The following is a 21732-nucleotide window of genomic DNA, read 5'->3' as shown; positions in this document are numbered from 1 at the left end:
AAGAAATTCTTTATATACATATTCTGGATGTAAGCATTTGTCATATATACATACTGTGAATATTTTCTCCAAGACTGTTGCTTGTTTTTTTTGTTTGTTTGTTTTGCATTTTCTTCATGGTATCTTTAGAGGAATAGAAGTTTTTAATTTTGATGAAGTCCAATGTATCATTTTTTTCTTTTATGTATAGTGCTTTGTGTGCCCTCTCAAATTTTTGCCTGCTTCAAGGTGGCAAAGATATTCTTCTATTTTTCTTCTAGAAGCTTTATAGTTTTAGCTTCTTAGGTTTAGGTCTAGGATCTATCTAAAATTAGTTTTTGTGTGCAGTATAAGGTAAGAGTCCACAATCAAAATGACCAAGTCATTTTCCCCCATGTCTTTCTACTTATTTTAGCACCATTTGTTGAAAAGCCTTCTTCTCCCTATAAAATTGCCTTGCCTCTTTCATTAAGAATCAATTGGCCATGTATATGTTACTCTATTTCTGGGCTCTCTATTCTGATCCACTTATCTGTCTATCCTCATTCCAATGCCACACTGCCTTAATCACTGTAATTTTATAATAACTTTTGAAATCAGGTGTTATGAGCTCTCTAACTTGGTTCTTCTTCAAGTTTTTTTTTTTGTGTGTGTGTGTGTGTGAACCTATGTCTTTATCATTTTCTATATTTTTTAGAATAAACTTGTCAATTTCTACAAAAATTATATTGGGGCACTGTGTTGAATCTATAGAACAATTTAGGGAGAAGAGACATCCTAACAATATTAAAATTTCCAATTCATGAATTAGGTATATTTCTCTACTTATTTAGGTGTTCTTTAATTTCTCTCAGCAATGTCTTATCAAAGTTTTCAGTTGAGGGCTTACATGTCTTCTGTTAAATATATTCCTAGTTATTCTATACATTTTTGATAGTGCTGAAGATGGACTTCAAAATTATTTCCTAATTGTTTGCTGCTAATACATAGAAATGTAACTTGACTTTGTAGTTTGAAGATTTGCTAAATTTACTAAGTAATTATTTTGTAGATTCCTTTGGATTTTCTATGTAAACAATTAGGTCATCTATTAATAAAGATGGTTTCGCCTCTTCCAATCTATTTTTTTCCCTTACTTTATTGCAATTCCTAGGACCTCTATTACAGTGGTGAGTAGAAGTGGTAAGAACATATATCCTTGCCTTGTTTCTAATTTTAGGTGGAAAGCATTTTATAGTTCACCATTATGTATAATACTAACTATAGATTTCTCATAGATGCCCTTTATCAGACTGAGAAAGTTCTCAGCTATTCCCAGCTTGCTAGTCTCTTATTTAAAAAAAAGAGCAAAATAGTGTTACATTAAGTGATATACCATTATTTATTTAAGCAGGCCTCTATTGAAAGCCATTTAGATTGCTTTAATTATTTTGCTATCATAAAGGCTGCACTGAATAACCTTATACAAATGTCATTTCACACTGGTACATGTATACCTGAAGATTAAATTCCTAGAAGTAGAAATGCTTGATTAAAAAGCGATGAATGTAAGGAGGGGGATCAAGATGGCGGGGCAGGAGAATGTGGAGCTCACCTCCCCCCACAAACACATCAAAAATATATCTACATGTGGAGCAATTCTCATGGAAAACTAACTGGAAACCAGCAGAAGAACTCCTATACCACCAAGGCTACAAGAAAGATTTCTACATAACCAGTTAGGACAGAAAAGGCACTGGGTTGGGACCTGTGCCCCTGAGGAGCAAGCAGGTCAAGCCACAATCTGGGCATCCGAGTCCTGGGCTCCTGTGTGGAGAAGACAAGCCCCCTTTCCTGCTGGAAAATCTGCTGCGACAGACAGAAGGGCTAGAGAAGCCTAGACTCTGCTTGCAAGGAGTGTGTGACTGCTGTCTTGCTGACCGTCAGGGTGGAGAGAGCCATGCACGGGTGGCTGCTGCCTCGTCGCACTTCTTAATCAGAAGGGGCAAACACCCTGGCCCTGCTCACTCCACACCACAGCCTGCTGCGAGATCAGGGCAAAGGTTCAGTTTAGCTATGCAGAACCAGACCAGGTCACCTGGGGTGTGATCCAGGTGAAGCCACAGAGGCTACTGTGCATGGATGGGGCGAGTGGAGCCATAGTGGCCACTGTCAGGGTGAGCATAGGGAGGTGTCACGAGAGCACACAGAGGCTAAGGGCTGAATCTCGGGCAGACAGGCCCTGGGAATTCATCTAGCTACACAGACACAGCCCAGAGGGCCTGGAATGCAGTCCGGGTGGGACGGTGATGGCCACTGTCAGTGCATTCAGGAGTAGCAGAATATCTCCCAGTGACAGCACCCCAGCTAAGCCCACTTCACACCACAGCTTAGCCCTAGACCTGGGGCAGACAGGTCCTGGTAGAAAACTGGCACCGAAGCAGCATAGATGGCAGGTGGGAGCACAGCCACCTAAACTCCTGCAGCCACAACGTCCTGACCTGAAGCCCCAGCCCACTCCACACCACAGCCTTGCACCAGATCTGGGATGAACACAACAGAGAAAGGGATGCAATCTTGGGCTGCTTCTAAGCAGAGCCGTGGGGGCCCACAGGTCCTCTGTGACCGCACGGGCCTCACTTGCTTTAGTATTCACCTCCCTAGGGGTGGGGCACGCACTCAAGGGCAATAGAGCCTGACTGAACGTGACCTTCAGGGCTTCTAATCCAACAACTGGGGAGGAGACCCTGCCCCTGACAGGGTGACAACAGCCACAAAGCAGAAGGGAAGCCCCACCTCATATCCTGCACAGGGTCTAGAAACTACAACACGAACTACACCTCCTATCAAGGGGATAATGGCCAGCAAACTCTGAGGAAAGACCTGGCTGGCAGCCATACCCAAGCCAGCAACTTGCACCAAAGACATTGGACATGCAGTCTACACAGAGATGCTCCCACATAAAAACACCCCTTCAAGACCACAGCAGATAATTGTGTCTCCTAAATTTATAAAGACAGAGAAAGTTAAATAAAATGAAAAGGCAAAGGAACTACTCCCAATTAAATGAAAAAGAAAAATCCCCTGAAAGAACAAACAATGAAACAGACCTTTCCAATCCACTACACCCCAAGTTAAAAAGGTTGGCAATAAAAATGATAACTGAATTAAGAAAGATTATTGATAGAAATGCAGATCACTGTAACAAGGAGCTAGAAACTATAAAGATGAACCAATCAAAAAGAGACAATTCAACTGCCAAGATAAAAACCAATCTAGAAGCAGTTAGTAGCAGAATAAATGACACAGAAGAATGAATAAGTGACTGGAAGATAGAATAATGCAAATCACCCAATCAGAACAGCAGATAGAAAGACAAATGAAGACAAATGAAAGCAACATACGAGATCTATGGGATAATATAAAATGTGCCAACCTACACATAATAGGCGTTCCAGAAGGAGAAGGTAGGGGGGATTGAAAATGTATTTGAAGAAATTATGGCTGAAAACTTCCCAAACCTTAAGAAGGAAACATATAACCAGGTGCAGGAAGCACAGAGGGTCCCAAACAATATGAACCCAAACAGACCCACACCAAGACATATCATAATTAAGATGGCAAAAGTTAAAGAGAGGATTCTAAAGGCAGCAAGAGAAAAACAAAGGGTCAGTTACAAGGGAACCCCCATAAGACTATCAGCTGATTTCTCTGCAGAAACTTTGCAGGACCTGAAGGGAGTGGCAAGATGTATTCAAAGTCCTGAAAGGGAAAAACCTAGGATGCTCCACCCAGCATGATTATCATTTAGAACAGAAGGAGAGATAAAGATTTCCCAGAAAGGCAAAAACAAAAATCATTCAGCAATACTAAACCTACCCTAAAAGAAACATTGAAGGGTCTTCTCTAAATAGAAAACCCGCAAGAATTTATAGGAAAGGGAAAATCATAATAGAAAAGGCAAATATATAAAAGGATTGAAGATTACTTAAATAAGCCAGTACATAGATTAAACAACAATAAAAAATTGAAAAAGCAATTGTAATTACAATAAATAGGAAAAGGATAAGCATGAAGATGTAAAATATGACATCAAAAGCACAAAATGTGAGGGGGGGAGTATAAAAATGTAGATCTTTTAGAATGTGTTTGACCTTGAATGACTATTAGTTTAAAGCAAGTAAATAGATATAGTTGTGGGTCAACATGCTTGAACTTCATGGTAACTACAAATCAAAAACAGAATAGAGGGCTTCCCTGGTGGCGCAGTGGTTGAGAATCCGCCTGCCGATGCAGGGGACACGGATTCGTGCCCCGGTCTGGGAAGATCCCACATGCTGCGGAGCGGCTGAGCCCATGAGCCATGGCCGCTGAGCGTGCGTGTCCGGAGCCTGTGCTCTGCAATGGGAGAGGCTGCAACAGTGAGAGGCCCACGTACCGCCAAAAAAAAACCAAAAAACAAAAAACAGAATAGATTCACAAAAAACAAAAAGAAAGGAACTCAAGCATACTACAAAAGAAAGTCATCAAATCACAAAAGGAAAAACAAAAAGAAGAAGAAGTGAATGGAGAACTACAGAACAACTGGAAAACAAGAATTTAAATGGCAGTAAATACATACCTATCAATTATTACTTTAAATGTCAATGGACCAAATGCTCCACTCAAAAGACATAGCATGGCAGATTGAATAAAAGAAACAGGAAACTACAATATGCTGCCTGCAAGAGACTCACTTCAGGGCAAAAGACACTCACAGACTAAAAATGAGGGTATAGAAAAAAATATTTAATGTAAATAGAAACAAGAAGAAAGCAGGGGTAGCAATACTCATATCAGACAAAATAGGCTTTAAAACAAAGGCCATAAAGAAAGACAAAGAAGGACATTAAATAATGATAAAGGGTTCAATACAAGAAGAGGATATTACACTCTTTAATATTATGCACCCAGTATGGGACCTCCTAAATACATAAAACAAATACTAACAAGCATAAAGGGAGAAATGGACAAGAATACAGTAACAGTAGGAGACTTTAACCCTCCACTGACATCAATGGACAGATCATCCAGACAGAAAATCAATAAGGCAACAGAGGTCCTAAATGACACAATAAACCAGTTGTAACTAACTGATATCTACAGGACACTACATCCAAAAAAACCATAATACACGTTCTTTTCAAGCGCACATGGAATGTTCTCCAGGATACACCACGTACTAGGTCACAAAACAAGCCTCAACAAATTTAAGAGGATATAAATTATTTCAAGCACCTTTTCTGACCACAAGAGTATGAAACTAGAAATCCAATACAGAAAGAAAAAGAAGAAAATACTAAACAACATCCTACTAAAGAAAACCCCCCCAAAAACAAACAAACAAAAATGGACCATGATGAAATCAAAGAAGAAATTGGAAAATACCGAGACAAATGAAAATGAAAATATAACCTTACAAAATCTATGGGATGCAGTAAAAGCAGTTCTAAGAGGGAAGTTCATAGTGATACAGGCCTTCTTCAAGAAACAAGAAAAATCTCAAATAAACTACCTAACTTGTCACCTAAAGAATTAGAAAAAGAACAAACAAAACCCAAAGTCAGCAAAAGGAAGGAAACAATAAAGATCAGAGAGGAAATACATAAAATAGAGATAAAAAAATTGAAAAGATCAATAAAACCAAGAGCTAGTTTTTTAAAAAGATAAACAAAATCAACAAACCTCTAGCCAGGCTCACCAACAGGAAAAGAGAGAGGATCCAAATAAACAAAACAAGATATGAAAGAGAAGAAATAACTTATACCACAGAAATATTAAAACATTAGAAAATACTATGAACAGTTATATGCCAACAAATTGGACAACCTAGAAGAAATGGTAAAGTTTCTAGAAACATACAGCCTGCCAAGGCTGAGTCAAGAAGAAACAGATAATTTGAACACACATTACTAGAAGTGAAATAGAATGTGTAATAATAAAAAAAAAAACTCCCTGCAAACAAAAGTCTAGGACCAGACAGCTTCACTGGGGAATCTTACCAAACATGTAAAGATGAACTTATATCTATCCTTCTCAAACAATTCCAAAAAGTTGAAGAGAGAGGAACACTCACAAATTCATTCTATGAGGCTACCATCATGCTGATGCCAAAACCAGACAAAGACACTACCAAAAAAGAAAATTATAGGCCAATACCTTTAATGAATATAGATGCAAAAATCTCAACAAAATATTAGCAAACCAAATCCATACATAAAAAGGATCATACACCATGATCAAGTCGGATTAACTGCAGGGTTGCAAGAAAGGTTCAACATATACAAATCAATCAATGTGATTCACCACATTAACAAAAGACAAAAACCACATAATCATTTTAATAGGTGCAAAAAACTTTGACAAAATTCAACATTCATTCATGACAAAAACACTCACCAAAGTGGGTATAAAGGGGACATATCTCAATATAATAAAAGCCATTTATGACAAATCCACAGCCAACACAATACTCAACAGTGAAAAACAAACGCCTTCCCACTAAATTCAGGAAAAAGACAAGGATGCCCGCTCTCACCACTTCTATTCAACATAGTATTGGAAGTCTTAGCCACAGCAATCAGACAAGAAAAAGAAATAAAAGGTATCCAAATTGGAAGGGAAGAGGTAAAACTGTCACTATTTGCAGATGACATGATACTCTATGTAGAGAACCCTAAAGTTTCCACACAAAAACTACTAGAAGTAATAAATGAATTCAGCAAGGTAGCAGGATACAGAATTAGTATACAGAAATCTGTTGTATTTCTTTACACTAATAACAAAATATCAAAAATTTTTAAAAGTCCCATTTAAAATCTCATTAAAAAAAAAACCACATAGGAATAAAATTAACCAAAGAGGTGAAAGACTATATGCTGAAAACTGTAAAACATTGAAAAAGAAACTGAAGAAGAGTCAAAGAAATGGAAAGACACCCCATGCTCTTGGATTGGGAGAAGTAATATTGTTAACATGGCCATATTACCCAAGGCAACCTACAGACTTAATGCAATCCCTATCAAAATACCCATGACATTTTTCACAGAACTAGAACAAATAATCCTAAAATTTATATGGAACCACAAAAGACCCCATATTGCCAAAGCAATATTGAGAAAAAAGAACAAAGCTAGAGGTAAAACCCTTCCAGACTTCAGACAATGCTACCAAGCTACGGTAATCAAAACAGCATGGTACTGGCACAAAAGCAGACATATAGATCAATGGAACAGGATACAGAGCCCAGAAATAAACCCACACACCTATGGTCAATTAATCTACAACAAAGGATGCAAGAACATGCAATGGAAAAAAGACAGTCTCTTCAATAAGTGGTGCTGGGAAAACTGGAGATATTTGTAAAAGAATAAAATCAGAACATTCTATAACACCATATACAAAAATAAACTCAAAATGGATTAAAAACCTAAATGTAAGACCAGACACTAAAAAATTCCCAGAGGAAAACATAGACAGAACACTCTTTGACATAAATTGTAGCAATATTTTTTTGCATCTGTCTCCTAGAGCAAAGGAAACAAAAGCAAAAATAAACAAATGGGACCTAATTAAACTTAAATGCTTTTGCACAGCAAAGGAAACCATCAACAAAATGAAAAGACAACCTATGGATTCAGAGAAAATATTTGCAAATGATGAGACTGACAAGGGGTCAATATCCAAAATATACCAATAGCTCATATAACTCAATACTGAAAAGATAAACAATTCGATTAAAAAATGGGCAGAGAACTCAATAGACATTTTTCCAGTGAGGAAATGTAGATGGCCAACAAGCACATGAAAAGATGCTCAACATTGCTGATTATCAGAGAAATGTAAATCAAAACCACAGTGAGGTATCATCTTGCACCAGTTGGAAGTGCTGTCATCAGAAGTCTACAAATAATAAATGCTGGAAAGGGTGTGGAGAAAAGAGAACACTTGTACACTGTTGGTGGGAATGTAAATTGGTGTAGCCACTAGGGAAAACAGTATTTAGGTTCCTTTAAAAAACTAGAATTAGAGCTACCATATGATCCAGCAATCCCACTCCTGTGTATATACCAGAAAAAATGAAAACTCTAATTCAAAAAGATACATGCACACCAGTGTACATAGCAGCACTATTTATAATAACCAGGACAGGGAAGCAACCTAAAATGTCCATCAACAGATGAATGGATAAAGAAGATGTGGTATATACATAAAATGGAATATTACTCAGCCACAAAGAAGAATGAAATACTGTCATTTGCAGCAACATGGAGGGACCTAGAGAATATTATACTTAGTATAATACTTAGTATACCAAAGACAAATACTATATGATATCACTTATAATGTGGAACCTAAAAAATATTATAATACAGATGAATCTATATACAAAACAGAAACAGACTAATAGACATAGAAAACAAACTTGTGGTTACCAAAGGGGAGAGAAAGGGAGTATGGGATTAACAGATACAAGCTACTATACATAAAATAGATAAGCAACAAGGATTTACTGTATAGCACAGGGAATTATATTCAATCTTATAACAACATATAATCAATATAATCAGAAAAAAATTACTGAATCACTATGCTGTACACCCAAAACTAACATAATATATATATTTTTAGGAGTTCTTAAGAAATTTATTTATTTATTTATTTATTTATTTATTTATTTTTGGCTGCATCGGGCCTTCCTTGCTGCTCGTGGGCTTTCTCTAGTTGAGGTGAGCGGGCTTCTCATTGCGGTGGCTTCTCTTGTTGCGCAGCACGGGCTCTAGGCTCGTGGGCTTCCTTAGTTGTGGTTTGCAGGCTCTAGAGTGCAGGCTCAGTGTCGTGGTGCACGGGCTTAGTTGCTCCGTGGCACATGGGATCTTCCCAGGCCAGGGCTCAAACCCGTGTCCCCTGCATTGGCAGGTGGATTCTTAACCACTGTGCCACCAGGGAAGTCCCCTAACACAATATTGTAAATCAACCATACTTCAGTAAAAGATTAATGAATGTATGTACCTTCATGACTGATGAATATTGATGAATTACCCTCAGGATCCTGCCTCAGGGTTGTATGGAAGTGCCTATTTCCCTACACTCTTGCCAAGGTTGTTTTTTTTAACATGTTGCCAGTCTATGGGGTGAAAACATTAGTCTTAAATGGAATTTACCCTATCGTGAGGGAGGTTCATTCTTTTTTAGTATCTTTAAAAAATATTGTGCTTTTTCTCTGCAGCATCTATTCATATTCTTTTTTTCATTTTTATATTGAGATATTGGTCTTTTAAAAGTTGACTAGTAAGACCTTTCATAAATTAGAGATTAATCTTTTTTATATGAATAGCAAGTTATTTGCCTGTTAATTTTGCTTCTAGTGTTTTGTCATGCAGAAATATTTGCTTTTAATGTAGTCAATGAATTTTTAATTTTATGCCTCCTGAGTTTTAAGTCATGGTAAGAAGCCTTCCTTACTTCCAGGCTATAAGAGAATTCTCCCATGCCTTCTAGTACTTCCTGTTTTCACTTTATAAGTTAAATCTTTAATCCATTTGGAATTTATCCATATAAGCCATGAGGTATAGATCCAGCTCTTCCCTCTGGATGCCTACCCAGCTGTCCCAACCTACATGTTGAATAGTCCATCTTTTTGTCACTGATTTGAGATTCCATTTTTTTTTTTTTTTTTTTTTTTTGTGGTATGCGGGCCTCTCACTGTTGTGGCCTCTCCCGTTGCGGAGCACAGGCTCCGGACGCGCAGGCTCAGCAGCCATGGCTCACGGGCCCAGCCGCTCCGCGGCATATGGGATCCTCCCAGACCGGGGCACGAACCCGCATCCCCTGCATCGGCAGGCGGACTCTCAACCACTGCGCCACCAGGGAGGCCCATTTTTTTTTTTATCATTTACTAAATTCTTATAAGAATTTGGGTCTATTCCTGGATTATATAATATCTTTCACTGATCTTTCTACATATGAACTAGTACCCAGCATTTTAATTATTAAACATTGTTTTAAAAACTGGAAGCGCTGGTTTTCCTTCATTGTTTTTCTTTTTCAGATTTTTCTTGGCCATTTAAGAAACTTTTTTCCTTACAAACTTACATCAGCTTATCTAGCTACTGAAAAATTCCTGCTATTATTTTTATTTTAATCATGATAAACCTATAGCTCAACTTAGACAGAAATAACATCTTAATAATGTAGGGAGAAGTAACATTTTTATAATGTTGAGTCATACTGTCAAGAACAATTTCTGTCTTCTGATTTGTTCAAGCTTTCTTTGTAGCTCAGGAATATGAAAGTTTTCTTCCTGTGGCTCTTGTACATTTCTTGTTAAATTTATTTCTAGGCACTTTTGTGTTTTTGTAGGTGCTTTTTCTTGCTATGGTAAAAGGAGTCTTTTCAAAAAACATATGAATGCTACAGATTTCAGTATATTTATCTTGTTCCCTGCCACCAAAGTTTCTTGTCATTTGTAGCTTTTCATTTAATTTTCTTACCACCTACAGAGTAATAATTTTACCTCCTGCTTTCCAATTTCTAAACCTCTATTTTCTTTTTCTTTGCTTTTACTAAACAGCCTTAATACCAAAGAATCTGAATTGTTTTGAAAGAAAATGTTTTCTGAACTTTCATTTAGTGTTTCTGAAAAATAAGTTCAGATATATAGATTCAATGTCATTTTATTTTTCCCCAAACATAACTTTCCCTAAGAGCTTAATTTTGTCAACATAGTTTGTTAAACATGGTGCTTTTTAGGCATTTAACTTCCCTGTACTGGTAAAGAATGACCCATCTTACCCCGGAGAGTGATGGAGAGAGGCATGTAAAGTGTGGGTCACCCCTGGTGACCAGCTAGCTGGTAGGTGGCTGACCAGGTAGCTGCCTATGGAGTACCTCATTAGCTGGGGCAGGGTGTGTGTCTATTGGCCACAAACTGTGGTTTCTTCCCCACTTCTGCTTTTCCTCTCCCCAACAGCAAAGCCACTCAGATATGCTGGAAGTAATTTGGAGAGCTGACTGTATATTTAGGTGACTCATATATGGAATTTATTCAAGCAAACAATGCAGTGACATGCACAGGCACCAATGTGAGAGGCTAGAAACAGAATTTACTGGAGGGAAAAGCCCAAGCCTTTTACATTTTAAATATATGGGGGACTCAAAATACAAATATTACACTGAACAGCAAAAGGAAAAAGATATGCCTGTTATCTTCTGCAGTATTTTTTCACTGCTCTTAGAAGCTCATTCTTAGGTATACAAATCTTCTTGATATTCAGTCATTGCTCTAAAAGGGTATGTTATACCTCACGTGACCAACCCAGAAAGAAGAAACAATTGGCTTAGTCAAAAAGAGGTATTTAGAAAATGTGCTTTGGCCGTATAGCCACACTTCTCATGTTTTCAAGCTTTTCACTCTTGGCACTGCTCTTCCATGATAAATATGATAATTTCCATCTTAAAACAACCACTTGCTTGTGTAGGAAAAGGAAATGGAGCCCTGGAGCCTATTTCTATCTCCCTAACTCCATCCAAGAAAAGCCAGTCAATCAGCAGTTTTGTCTTCACTTGAAAAGTTAGTGTTGGAAAGGTCTGCATTTAAGGGGTGAAAGGAGTAGGATCAGCTTGAGTGGTAGAAAAGATGGTGCCCCGAGGACACAGTGTACAGGACCATCCTCCCGGCCCAACGCGCCCCCCACCAAGCTTGGTGTGAGCCTAAGGAGGCCATTTGTCAGGCAAAATAAAACCAACGAAGTCTTGATTGTGTGTTTTGGGTTATAGGAACAAATATGGACGCTGTTTGGGTTTGAATGCCAGCTCTTCCACGTGTGCAACCTTAACCTACCTCTGCATCAGCTTTCTCAGCTGTAAAATAGGGTTGAAACAATATCCACAACACAGAGGTTTTATGAGGTCCAAGTAAATTAATACATGTAAAGAGCTTAGAAAAGTACCTGGCAAGTATCAGAGCTCAATAGATGTTTGTTATCATCATCAATATCAAGATATAAGCTTCCCATGGAATTACAGTTACCATCCCATTTACAGTAAGAGGAGAGTTTATCCAACTCTGGTTAAATTACAGCCTTAAAAATTCTATTCTCTTTCAATTCCTTCTGTGGGTCCAGTTACAAATAGTGTTCTTTAAAAAATCCTTCTCAAAAGACAAACACTGCACTACATTACTTATATGTGGAATCTAAAATAGTTAATCTCACAGAAGCAGAGAACAGAATGGTAGTCACCACAGGGGAGGGAGGGAAAAGGGGAGATGTTGGTCAAAGGGTATAAAGTTAAAAAAACTTCTCTCCGCCTGTTAAATAATTTTCTTTCAAGTTACTACAGCATTTTGGTTTTTTCCCCTGGATTTAGTTATGTTTCATTGAGACATGCTTATGACATCTAACAAAAATCAGAATTAAAAAAATAAGATATTATAGAAAAATGATATGGTATTCTCCTCTGGAAATAATTCTCCCCTCTTTCAATTACTTATAACACAAAGTATTTATTTTAGAAAAGAAGGGCACAAGGATGGTTAACTATATTCTTCCTCCTATTCTGTCAAAGTCTCATTTTTTAGCACCTGCTATCTCAGAATTTTTCAAGCTGCATTTGCAACCTGTTAGAAGATTATGAAATAGATTACTTTTTAAAAAAGTGAAATAGAATAGAAACTATTAGTGTGAATCATATGCAGTAAGAGGAAGTCTTGTTTTGTGAGACTTTTATGTCTGTTCCAAATACAGAAGTATGTATGAAGGTATGTATACTGGGGTTGTGATGTAATACATGTCTTACTGTGAATCCCAGTCACGCGTTTGATGAACACCATAGTAGGGGGTTGGCGTGATGCCTTGGTTCTACTTAAATTGTCATTATCTTGAAGGGATTTTGCACGGAGGTCTCATTCACTGTAAACATATGTACAATTTTCAAAAGAATGGTAATGCAAAATAAACCCAAGTCCTCCTTCAGTACATCTCAGCATCTTGATGGTGGCAATGATTATTAATTGCATTTTCCCCCTTAGTCTTCTCAATGGCTCACATGTGAGCCATTTACCATGGCAGCGCAACTACTGCTTCACCATTACAACTTTAATTATAGGGACCCTCCTCTGTGCCAAGTACTGCCCTAGTTGATTGGGATGAATAAGATGCTGAAAGCAGTTCGCTGAGTGGTGTTCTTGAGAAGGACCTGTTTTCTATTCTCATTGAGAAGAAAGGTGTGGACTCATTTGGCCTTGTCCACCAAGGCCTGTTTCTTATGGAGAAATCTAGAGCTAAAAAAAACTAACAATGTCTGGTTGCAATAAAAAAGCAAAAGTAAATGATTTCTACTTTGTAATAAATAGCTGGAGTAGAAAAAACACACCAACTACTTTATAAAATCATTCATTTGGTAATAATTCATATAGTACTTCTTTGCTAGCTCCAGGGTTGTCATTTGAAGACTACGTGTATTTTTACTGTTTGTTGAGTTTTCTCCTTATTTAGCCTGGTTTCTAATCCATTGTCCTAAGCCAATATGTATATTGCAAATAGCCCCTCCTTGTTTATCCCTGGCCTTCTGTAAACCGTAAGCTCCCTGCGGGCAGGGGCTCTATTGGATATCTCCTTTGCGCTGCTTTCTGTGATACCCAGAAGGGTAACAGCCTCCCACCAAGTACCCAATAACTTTTGTTAATGGATAAGGAAAATGTATGGAAGCTTTTACCTTGGAGGAACTGGTAGCCTGGGGCACAGCGAGTCTGCATTTGGATTCTGGGTGTAGTTGAAGGAATTCAAACTATAAACACACAGGAAGGACCCTGGAAGCAGAAGACACACAGACTGTACCACCTTCCTACATTGTGCTCATCTTTCTAGGGGAGCCAGTAAGGAAACCATAGTCATTTTACCAAACTGGAAAAAAAAAAAAAAACCCAGAATAAATCACTCAGGTTTAGAAAACAGGTCTCTGGATGACCTAAGACAAAAAGAATCAGCATCAAAACTGAGACTGAGCTAGGTCCTCTCTTTTTCTCTCTCCAAAATGCCAAATTCAAAACTGAAAGTTATATGATAGGTACTAAAATGATAGGAAGATGAATTATTATATAGGATTCATATTTTTAACCCAGCCTTGCAAACAGTTTTTAAAACTCTGGCACCCCATTTCACAGTCAGATGAAATTTGCAGTGGGTTGTCTCGAATTTCTTTTTACTTTCCTTTGCTTATCTAACGCTTAAAATATAAATCTGAAAAGCAGGCTCAGAGCAAGTTACACAAATGCTTTTGGAACAGCTTAAGGCTATCCCACTGGTCAGTGAAACTATCCATGGCCCGAATATCTTAATGAAAGAACATGCCTGTCGGCAATTCAACCCAAAGCCTGTGGGTGCCTCTCTAGGACTGGATGTGCCAAGTGCACAGAGCTCTCTGACCTCCATCTGACCTTGCCTTTGGGCCCTAAATGTCTGCTGTCTCCTCCCGCTCTCTACGGCAGACCAGTCCCTGGCAGTTAGCAGAGAACAGCTAGGGTTTCAGATGAATTCCAGATAAACCTGAATAAAATTGAACAACTCAGGAGAAAATGTTTATGGCCCTTCCTACACAAGGAGAGGCACCCACAGAAGGACAATTTCCAGTTTTGCAGAGAAAGCCAGGGCAGGGCAAGTTATCTAGGTCTGCACAGGTTACCCTGCTGTGGTCCCCAGCCTCAGAAGGAAGAGTGTACCCCATCCCTCGGTACCTACCACTGGTGTTTGCAAAGAGCTGGACCTCTTCCAGGGTATTAAGCTGCTCTTCAGGACAGCTGGACACACACAGAATGGTGGAACTGAACCTCACATCCTTGACTTCCAGGTTGCAGGAATTCATAAAAAACACGTGTCTAGGAGACAAACGAAAAAGGAGAAGAATGTCGTAGAGCATTTCCTGTCATTGAGTTTGATTGTGGTACTTAAAAATATCCACATGCTACCAAATGTAGGAATAATTAAGGCAAACTTTCATCATCAAATACTTCCACATAATTTAACATGTATTATGCCTACCTGGGTTCATCTATGGAGTTGTACAGCTTGGGAACCATATTCAAATGTTAACAAAACTTCCCTTTTCCAGATTCAGCATTTTCTGGGACGTTGATTAACACTAGGGAGTTCTCCAAGGAAGTCACTGAGGAAGGGAAAGGACTGATTAAACTGTCCCTGGTTTGCTAGGTGAGGCCAGTGCATGAACTACTCATGAAGTCCACAGAAAGCATATTTGCACCCAACAGTGTTCAATTATACCTCAGAGAATAGCTGAACCCAGGGAAGTGAGAAGTGGAGAGGAGGAGACCGAGGCTGTGAATTAAAGGCTTACCCCTCCCCCTGCCTCCCAGTTTGAGGCAGGAAACTCATGAGACCCTTCCTGCTGCAGCTGCCCAGCCACTGGGCACAAGAACAAAACTGGTTGTTGACATTAACAGGGTCACATGCTGGTTGGCAGTGGCAGCTCTCAGGCCCATGCCCTACACTTAACCGGGTTGCTGAGAGCAGAGGAATGTCAGACCAAGAGCCCTGTAGGCAGTCCTCCAGGGGAGGGAATGGAGAAGGGGTGCCAGAAGCTTCTTTTTCCTCCAGTTGGGGTTGGGAGAAAGGTGGGTGGTGTAACAGGAGACGGGGGAACAGATTTCCTAGGTGTATGATAAATACGTAAGTACGTACTTTATTCTACTTATTAATTTTAAAAAATTGTAGTAAAATACACATAAAATTTTACCATCTTAAAGCTTTTATGTGTGCAGTGGCATTAAGAACATTCACATTGCTGTGCAGCAATCACTACCACCCAGAACTTTTTTCATCTTGCAAAACTGAAACTCTGTACCCATTTAATAATAATTCATCACTCCCAAACCCTGGCAACCACCATTCTAATTTCTGTCTCTATGAATGTGATTACTCTAGATATCTCATATAAGTGGAATCATAAAATATCTTTTTGTGACTGGCTTATTTCACTTAGCATAATATCCTCAAGATTCATCTATCTTGTAACATGTGTCATAATTGCTTTCCTTTATAAGGCTGAACAATATCCCAGTATATATATATACACATTTTGTTTATTTATTCACCTGCTGATGGACACTTGGTTGCTTCTACCTTTTGGCTATTGAGAATAATAAAATATGTACTTTTCATTTCAAAGGGGATGACTATTTCCCAGCATTGCATTACGAATACAATGTCTAAACAGGAGCACAGGTGCATCTGGGGAGCCCCTTCCTCTCCTGTCTTCTTTGTGAGTGACACCCACAAGTGCAGGGGGAAATGCCCCTCAGGCAGTCCATGTTCAGCAGTGCAAAGCCCCCCTCTTCAAGAGCAAATTCAGGGGTAGAGGAGGCCTGGTTGGAGATTTGTATTTGGTGATTCTAAACTTATACTCAGGACCTATCTAGACCTTTAAGATTTCTTTCCTAGGAGCTGCTTTTGATTATTAAGTCTTGAAATTATCACAAAGCTGTATCCATCTTAGAAAATCATGGCCAGGGATTTCTCTCCCCTCAGGGGATTCCTGTCTCTTCTCTCCCTTTTTTGTTTCTGTGTTGGAGTCGGTGGGAGAAATGTGAGACACCAAAGCTGAGAGTGCCGTAGCTGAGAGTGTAGGCTGGGGAGGGAGTGGGACACAGGTCCCCAGCATTTTCAGGTGGGATTCAGGTATTTCCACATAGAAACAACACTGTGGATGGTGTATAATTAGTAACATGATTCTGATACATTATGGCTAATAATAGTGACAACTAACATGTATTAAGCCTTAGCTTATGCAGTGTCTCAGTGGATCCTTAAAACAACCTTGTGAGGTGGGTCTAATAACCAGTTTAAAAAGATGAAAACTCAGCTCAGAGAGGTTAAGTACTCTGCCCAATTTCAATTTAGGACTGGCTGATTCTAAAACCTGTGTCCTTACTACCACACACATGCCTCCCTCTCCTGAGTCGGGCGGACAGAGTTTTGAGTGGGAAAAGTTTCCAGGCTCAAACGACTAATTTATACAAAGTTCTGAAATCTAGCCCCTCTGTAGGTTGGGGACTTACTTGAAAACTTACTTTTTTAGGGTCATGTCCTGCCCCGAAAGAGGGGCCCCTTCTACTGGGGAGTTCTTCCTGCCACACACATTGCCAAAGCTGTCGTAGCCGAAGAGGAGTCTTCCTGTGGCCCCAGCCGTCACTGAGTAGCCCATGATGAACACCTGGCAAGACCCAAGTAGCCGCCATGAGAGCCTGGCCAAGGGCTGGAAACCGGTCCCCCATATCCTTGGATGTTGATATAAAATGGAACGGGGTGGAAACGAATCTCCCCAGCATCACTGCACTTTCCTCCTTCATCAGTAATACCAGCAAATCAGAGCAGTTAGCGCGCTGCTCCTCTGGTATGTGCTTTAACAGGTTAGGGAGGGAGAACATTCTAAAACACTGAAGCAGATTCCTCTCTATTTTCTCACCAGTTTGTGCTTCTCACCTTCTTCTCCAAGAGTCTGTCATTTTTTTCTTCTTGGCCTAAGTTCACCAGGATAATTCAATTTTTTCCACTTGAGGTTCTTGTTTTATCTAAGGTCATAAGCAAGGCTATGCTGCCTTCCCTGAGGTTCTATCCATCTGTCGAACCCTTACTTCCTTCCACCTCCCTCAACTTTTCTTTTTACCTTGTATTTAGGGGATTCTAACCCTCTGTCCATAACAAGTGAGAAAATGGTGTTTTGGAGTTAAGTCCTTAAAAATACACAAGATAAAGAGTCTCAGGAGTTCTGCTGGACAAGAACATCATGCAATCTATAGTCACTTTTGTCCAATTCCGTAATGAATGTGGACTATTTAAAATATTCAGCTCAAACGACTGTTCCCTTAATATGCATTGACGGGCCCTCTACTCGGATTGAGTCTGTATCTTCCTATAACATAAGCTTAGTGTTGTAAGTTTCTCAATCTACAATGTGTAGAATACCATTTAATACTTGGAATCTATAGCACTGGTATCATATGTTCCAAAGGTACGTTGTCCCAAAGTCAAATATGTTTCAGATACTCTACATTCATTACTAATTTAGGAATCAAAATAACAGTCTTAAAGTGCCCAGTGTGTGCTAGAGACTCTGTTGCTGAGGGACATAGAAACAAACACAACCGAACCCCTGCCCCTGAGGAACTCGGCCTAGAAGACAGGCAGGGCTCAGGGCTTATAAATAGCTGGCCTCCTGGGGAAGGAGGCTCTCTGCCCCTCCTACTCCGCTAGCACCCCCTCAGTCTTGAGGTCAAACTCCAGGGCGAGTGGGTCACCCTTGCCGGTGGACAGACCCCTTACCCTTTACTCTGAGGCTGTGGCCCTGGGTGTGACCGTGGGCCCATGTGGCTGAGGTGATAGGCTGACCCAGCCCCTGAGTGCTGCCCTCCTGCCCTTCCTTCTGGAGTGTGGTCAGATCCTGATTGGTTTTGGACTTAGAGGGAGGAAAGGAGTCCTGGGCTTTTGCCCAGCTCACCAGAGATCTAATAATGAAGTGATATTTCCCATTTATCAGCATTCTTTATGTTAATGTCCCCCTTGGGAAGCTTGTGGGGAGGAGTGGAAGGTTTTTTTTGGGGGGGGGGTTTCTGGGGGGAACAGATTTGGGTAATCCTGAGTCTCTGTCATACTACTACTACTTTAAACCATCAAAAGTTTTTTCCAATTTCAAACACACAATTGCAATTCCAAACAGTAGGCGTGTATAGCAGTTATGGTGGGGTTATCAAGGAGGTCACCGTCAACTATACTAGGGGAGATCTAGAAAAAGGAGTCTTGAAAGATGAATAAGAAAAGGCAAGGTGGGAGAGGACACTGGAGAGGTAGTAGAGGCAGAGATGGTCCAGGATTTGAGCTGTTCTGTTCTGTGTCTTACGCACATATAAAGAAAGGCTGGCACTCTTTCTGTTTATAATAGACTGTCCCTGCTTAGAATTCTGCCCCCTCACCCCAAACCTCCTTTGTCTAGCCCTAACTCAGGGCAGCACCATCAATAATCCCATCCCGCATGTACCTTGTCACTGGTCAGGATGTCACAAGAAAGACCAGAAAGCCGAACAGCAGAGAGGGAGAAAAAGCACTCCTTGCTATCTTGGCTGTGGTTAAAAAAATGTTGCAAAGGTACTAAAAGCTAGTCACCTAAGGAAGAACTATCATTATTCAAATTTAACATAGTAAAGAGAATGTGGGCATTTCAGATTTATTTTGCAAAGGACATATAAATTTAAAGCAGTTTCTAGCTCTGTACCACCTCTCAGATGGTTCTTAGTTCTTCAGGCTGTGATGGGCCACCTACATATCCTTTCCTCGGAAAGCCGTTTGTTGAAGGTTTGGTAGTGCTGCACTAGGTTTGAATTGTAGAGGGGCTAGGGAAGATCATTAACAGCCCAAGTTCAAAGCTGCCAGGTACTGGCAAAACAGCTGCTCCCTGCATTTATACAATAGCAGATCCAGAGAGAAATACCAGCATCTGTGGGCAAGTTTAGGTGGAGGTGTTGTAGGTACAGTTTCTTGCAGCTCCTAGAGAAGAGCTCCAAGGGTCATAATAGAAGCAACACAGAACATTCAATTACGCCTTTAAGGACCAACCTTCCATTGTGCCTGTTACCCATCTGCCTGTGAGAAACCAGTGGGTAAGTCAACAACTGAATAAATGCCTTTCTTATTTGGAAAGAAGAACAAATATATTTTAGGGTTTATTCAAATTTGTTTCCCTTCAACAGAGGTAATTATGTGATAGCTATTGTCCAGCTTTATAGATTGATCATTTACCACGCAGCAAATTGCATGGCTCAGTCTGGAATGGATGATTTCATGAACATAATCTTTGAAGAAGTTGAGTGAGCTTTTTTCTGCTGTTACCTACAACTCTAAAATAAGTACAAAGGCTACAAGATTCAGCTTCCAAGAGACCCTCCCAGGACAAAAATGGCACAGCATGATGAGGTCTACCATCAATCAGACACACCTGGAAACTAGAGTAGGAAGGGGGAATCCCATTACCTATCAAACTAGAGGGTTTACAGCAAAGGCTTGTTTACCTATTAGCTGCTAAACACAACATATGGAGAGGGCGTTACACTCAGCTAAAGTAAGAAGAATTTATTGATATTTCTAGGCTTACACTGGATTTCCCTTTGTTAGAGGAACATTTTTTCAATATTTGGGGGACTGAGATGAGATGGTAAAAGAACTTCCCCTCAGTGAGCTGGGATAATGAGACCACATATTGGCCTATTAAATAACAATCCCACTGCAAACGGTGGTTTTCATTTCCTAATGGAGTCTCGCATTAGAAGGCATAAGCCAGCCTCTCCAATTTACCGAGCCTAGGAGGTTGAGACACCTGCCAGGAATTTCAGAGAACTGCTGTTTACCCTGCGGTACTGGTAGATAGATTGCTCCCTGAAGCACAAACTTTAACCTCGTACCACCCGGAGCCTTCTCCACAGAAAAGGCCCTGGGGACGCTATTTACATTTGGGGCACAGCTATCTCAGGACACACACACATACTCCGGTCTCTTCCCTGCCAGGTGCTCACACTTACCAAACCAGCCCAAAAGAGAAAGAACAGGAACAACCAGGCCTTATCTGTGCATTTCCTATAAATCTGAGGTCGCCACTGTCTTTGCCTGGGGGTTCTCTCCGTGGAAACCTTCCAGAAAAAGAAGGAAGAGTATTGAGGAAAAGAGGATAATCATATAGGTCCCAACCTGGTAAATGAATCGAAACTTACTTGAAGACTGCTCAGAATAACCCATTCCTTTTTTTTTTTTTTTAAACGTGGCCGCCTGAAGCTCTCATGGAGCCTTTGAAACACCTGTGCAGAGCGGATGTTAAGGTCCCAGTCGCCGAGTGCTTACCTGGAGGTGCCCCTAGAGGCGGCCCCAAGTTGGTGCTGGGCGGCCAGCCTCTCCCGCACCTCCGCCCCAGGAGTGGGGTCCGAGGTCCTCCCCGCCAGGTGCCCCCAGGACGCGGCGGCGCCGGGGGGAGGGGAGGGCGGTGGGTATTGATCCGAGGGGATCCGGGGAGGCGGAAGCGTCCGGGAGGGCAGGTGTTTGGAGGGGCCCGAGCCTTCCCCCGCGGTCCCTCCCCCGGGGCCAGGTACAGGCCTTACCAGGTGCTCGGCGCGGAGGCACTGCATCCTGCGCTCCGCCCCAGGGGCCGCGCACTGGGAGCCCACGCAGAGCCCACGGCGGGCCGGCCCGGGGCCCGGCAGTCAAGCGGGGGGAAGGGGCGCAGCGCCGCCCCGCGGCCGCCTGCGAGCGCCACGGACTTGGCCCCGGGTGCTGCCCCGAGGGGCCCCCGGCCTCCGGCCCCCGCCAGCACCCGGGCCGCCCGCTTCAACCTCCTCGCGATGCGGCGCCCGGGAAGCCCGTGTCGCCCGCTGAAGCGCGAGGTCCCCGCTGGCCCCGCCACGACCCTGGGCGCGTCCTCTCTGGGGCGTAATGAGCCGGCGGCCACCGCAGTGAGCAGGAAGCCGAAAGTCTCAACAAACCCTTCCAGAGGGCGGGCCAGGGTGGGGTGCTGAATTACATCTACATAGCTAACAGGTGAGTGCCCTTACCCTGCCCCTGATTCTGTTTTAACTGCTTTAAGACATTATTAAACAATCAAAAAGGCAGAAACTACCGTTATCCCCAGTCTACAGATGAGGGAAACTGAGGCACAGACAGCAGCCATGTGACTTGCTCGGGGACA

The 21732-nt window shown here is 41.0% G+C and overlaps 1 protein-coding gene across 3 annotated transcripts in view; it reads right to left on the bottom strand.

Moving 5' to 3' along the window:
* Positions 1 to 21449, bottom strand: part of SLC44A3 (solute carrier family 44 member 3) — an 84551-nt gene extending 63102 nt beyond the window's left edge. For 2 of the 3 annotated variants that reach the window (XM_082614623.1, XM_082614624.1), the window contains exons 1-5: positions 21149 to 21449; positions 20579 to 20686; positions 17081 to 17223; positions 14736 to 14872; positions 13714 to 13807 (exon numbers count right to left, since the gene is read on the bottom strand). In XM_082614623.1, the coding sequence (XP_082470749.1) occupies positions 13714 to 13807; positions 14736 to 14872; positions 17081 to 17223; positions 20579 to 20686; positions 21149 to 21175 (509 nt within the window). In that variant the 5' untranslated portion in view covers positions 21176 to 21449. Of the gene's footprint in view, positions 1 to 13713; positions 13808 to 14735; positions 14873 to 17080; positions 17224 to 20578; positions 20687 to 20894; positions 21053 to 21148 lie in introns of those variants that run through there. The other variant, XM_082614625.1, reaches the window with a different exon arrangement.
* Positions 21450 to 21732: the final 283 nt, after the last annotated feature.

The sequence above is a fragment of the Mesoplodon mirus genome (genome assembly GCF_964341445.2).
Source record: "Mesoplodon mirus genome assembly, chromosome: 3".
Lineage (NCBI taxonomy): Eukaryota > Metazoa > Chordata > Mammalia > Artiodactyla > Ziphiidae > Mesoplodon > Mesoplodon mirus.
This window is presented reverse-complemented; position numbering and strand designations above follow the sequence as displayed.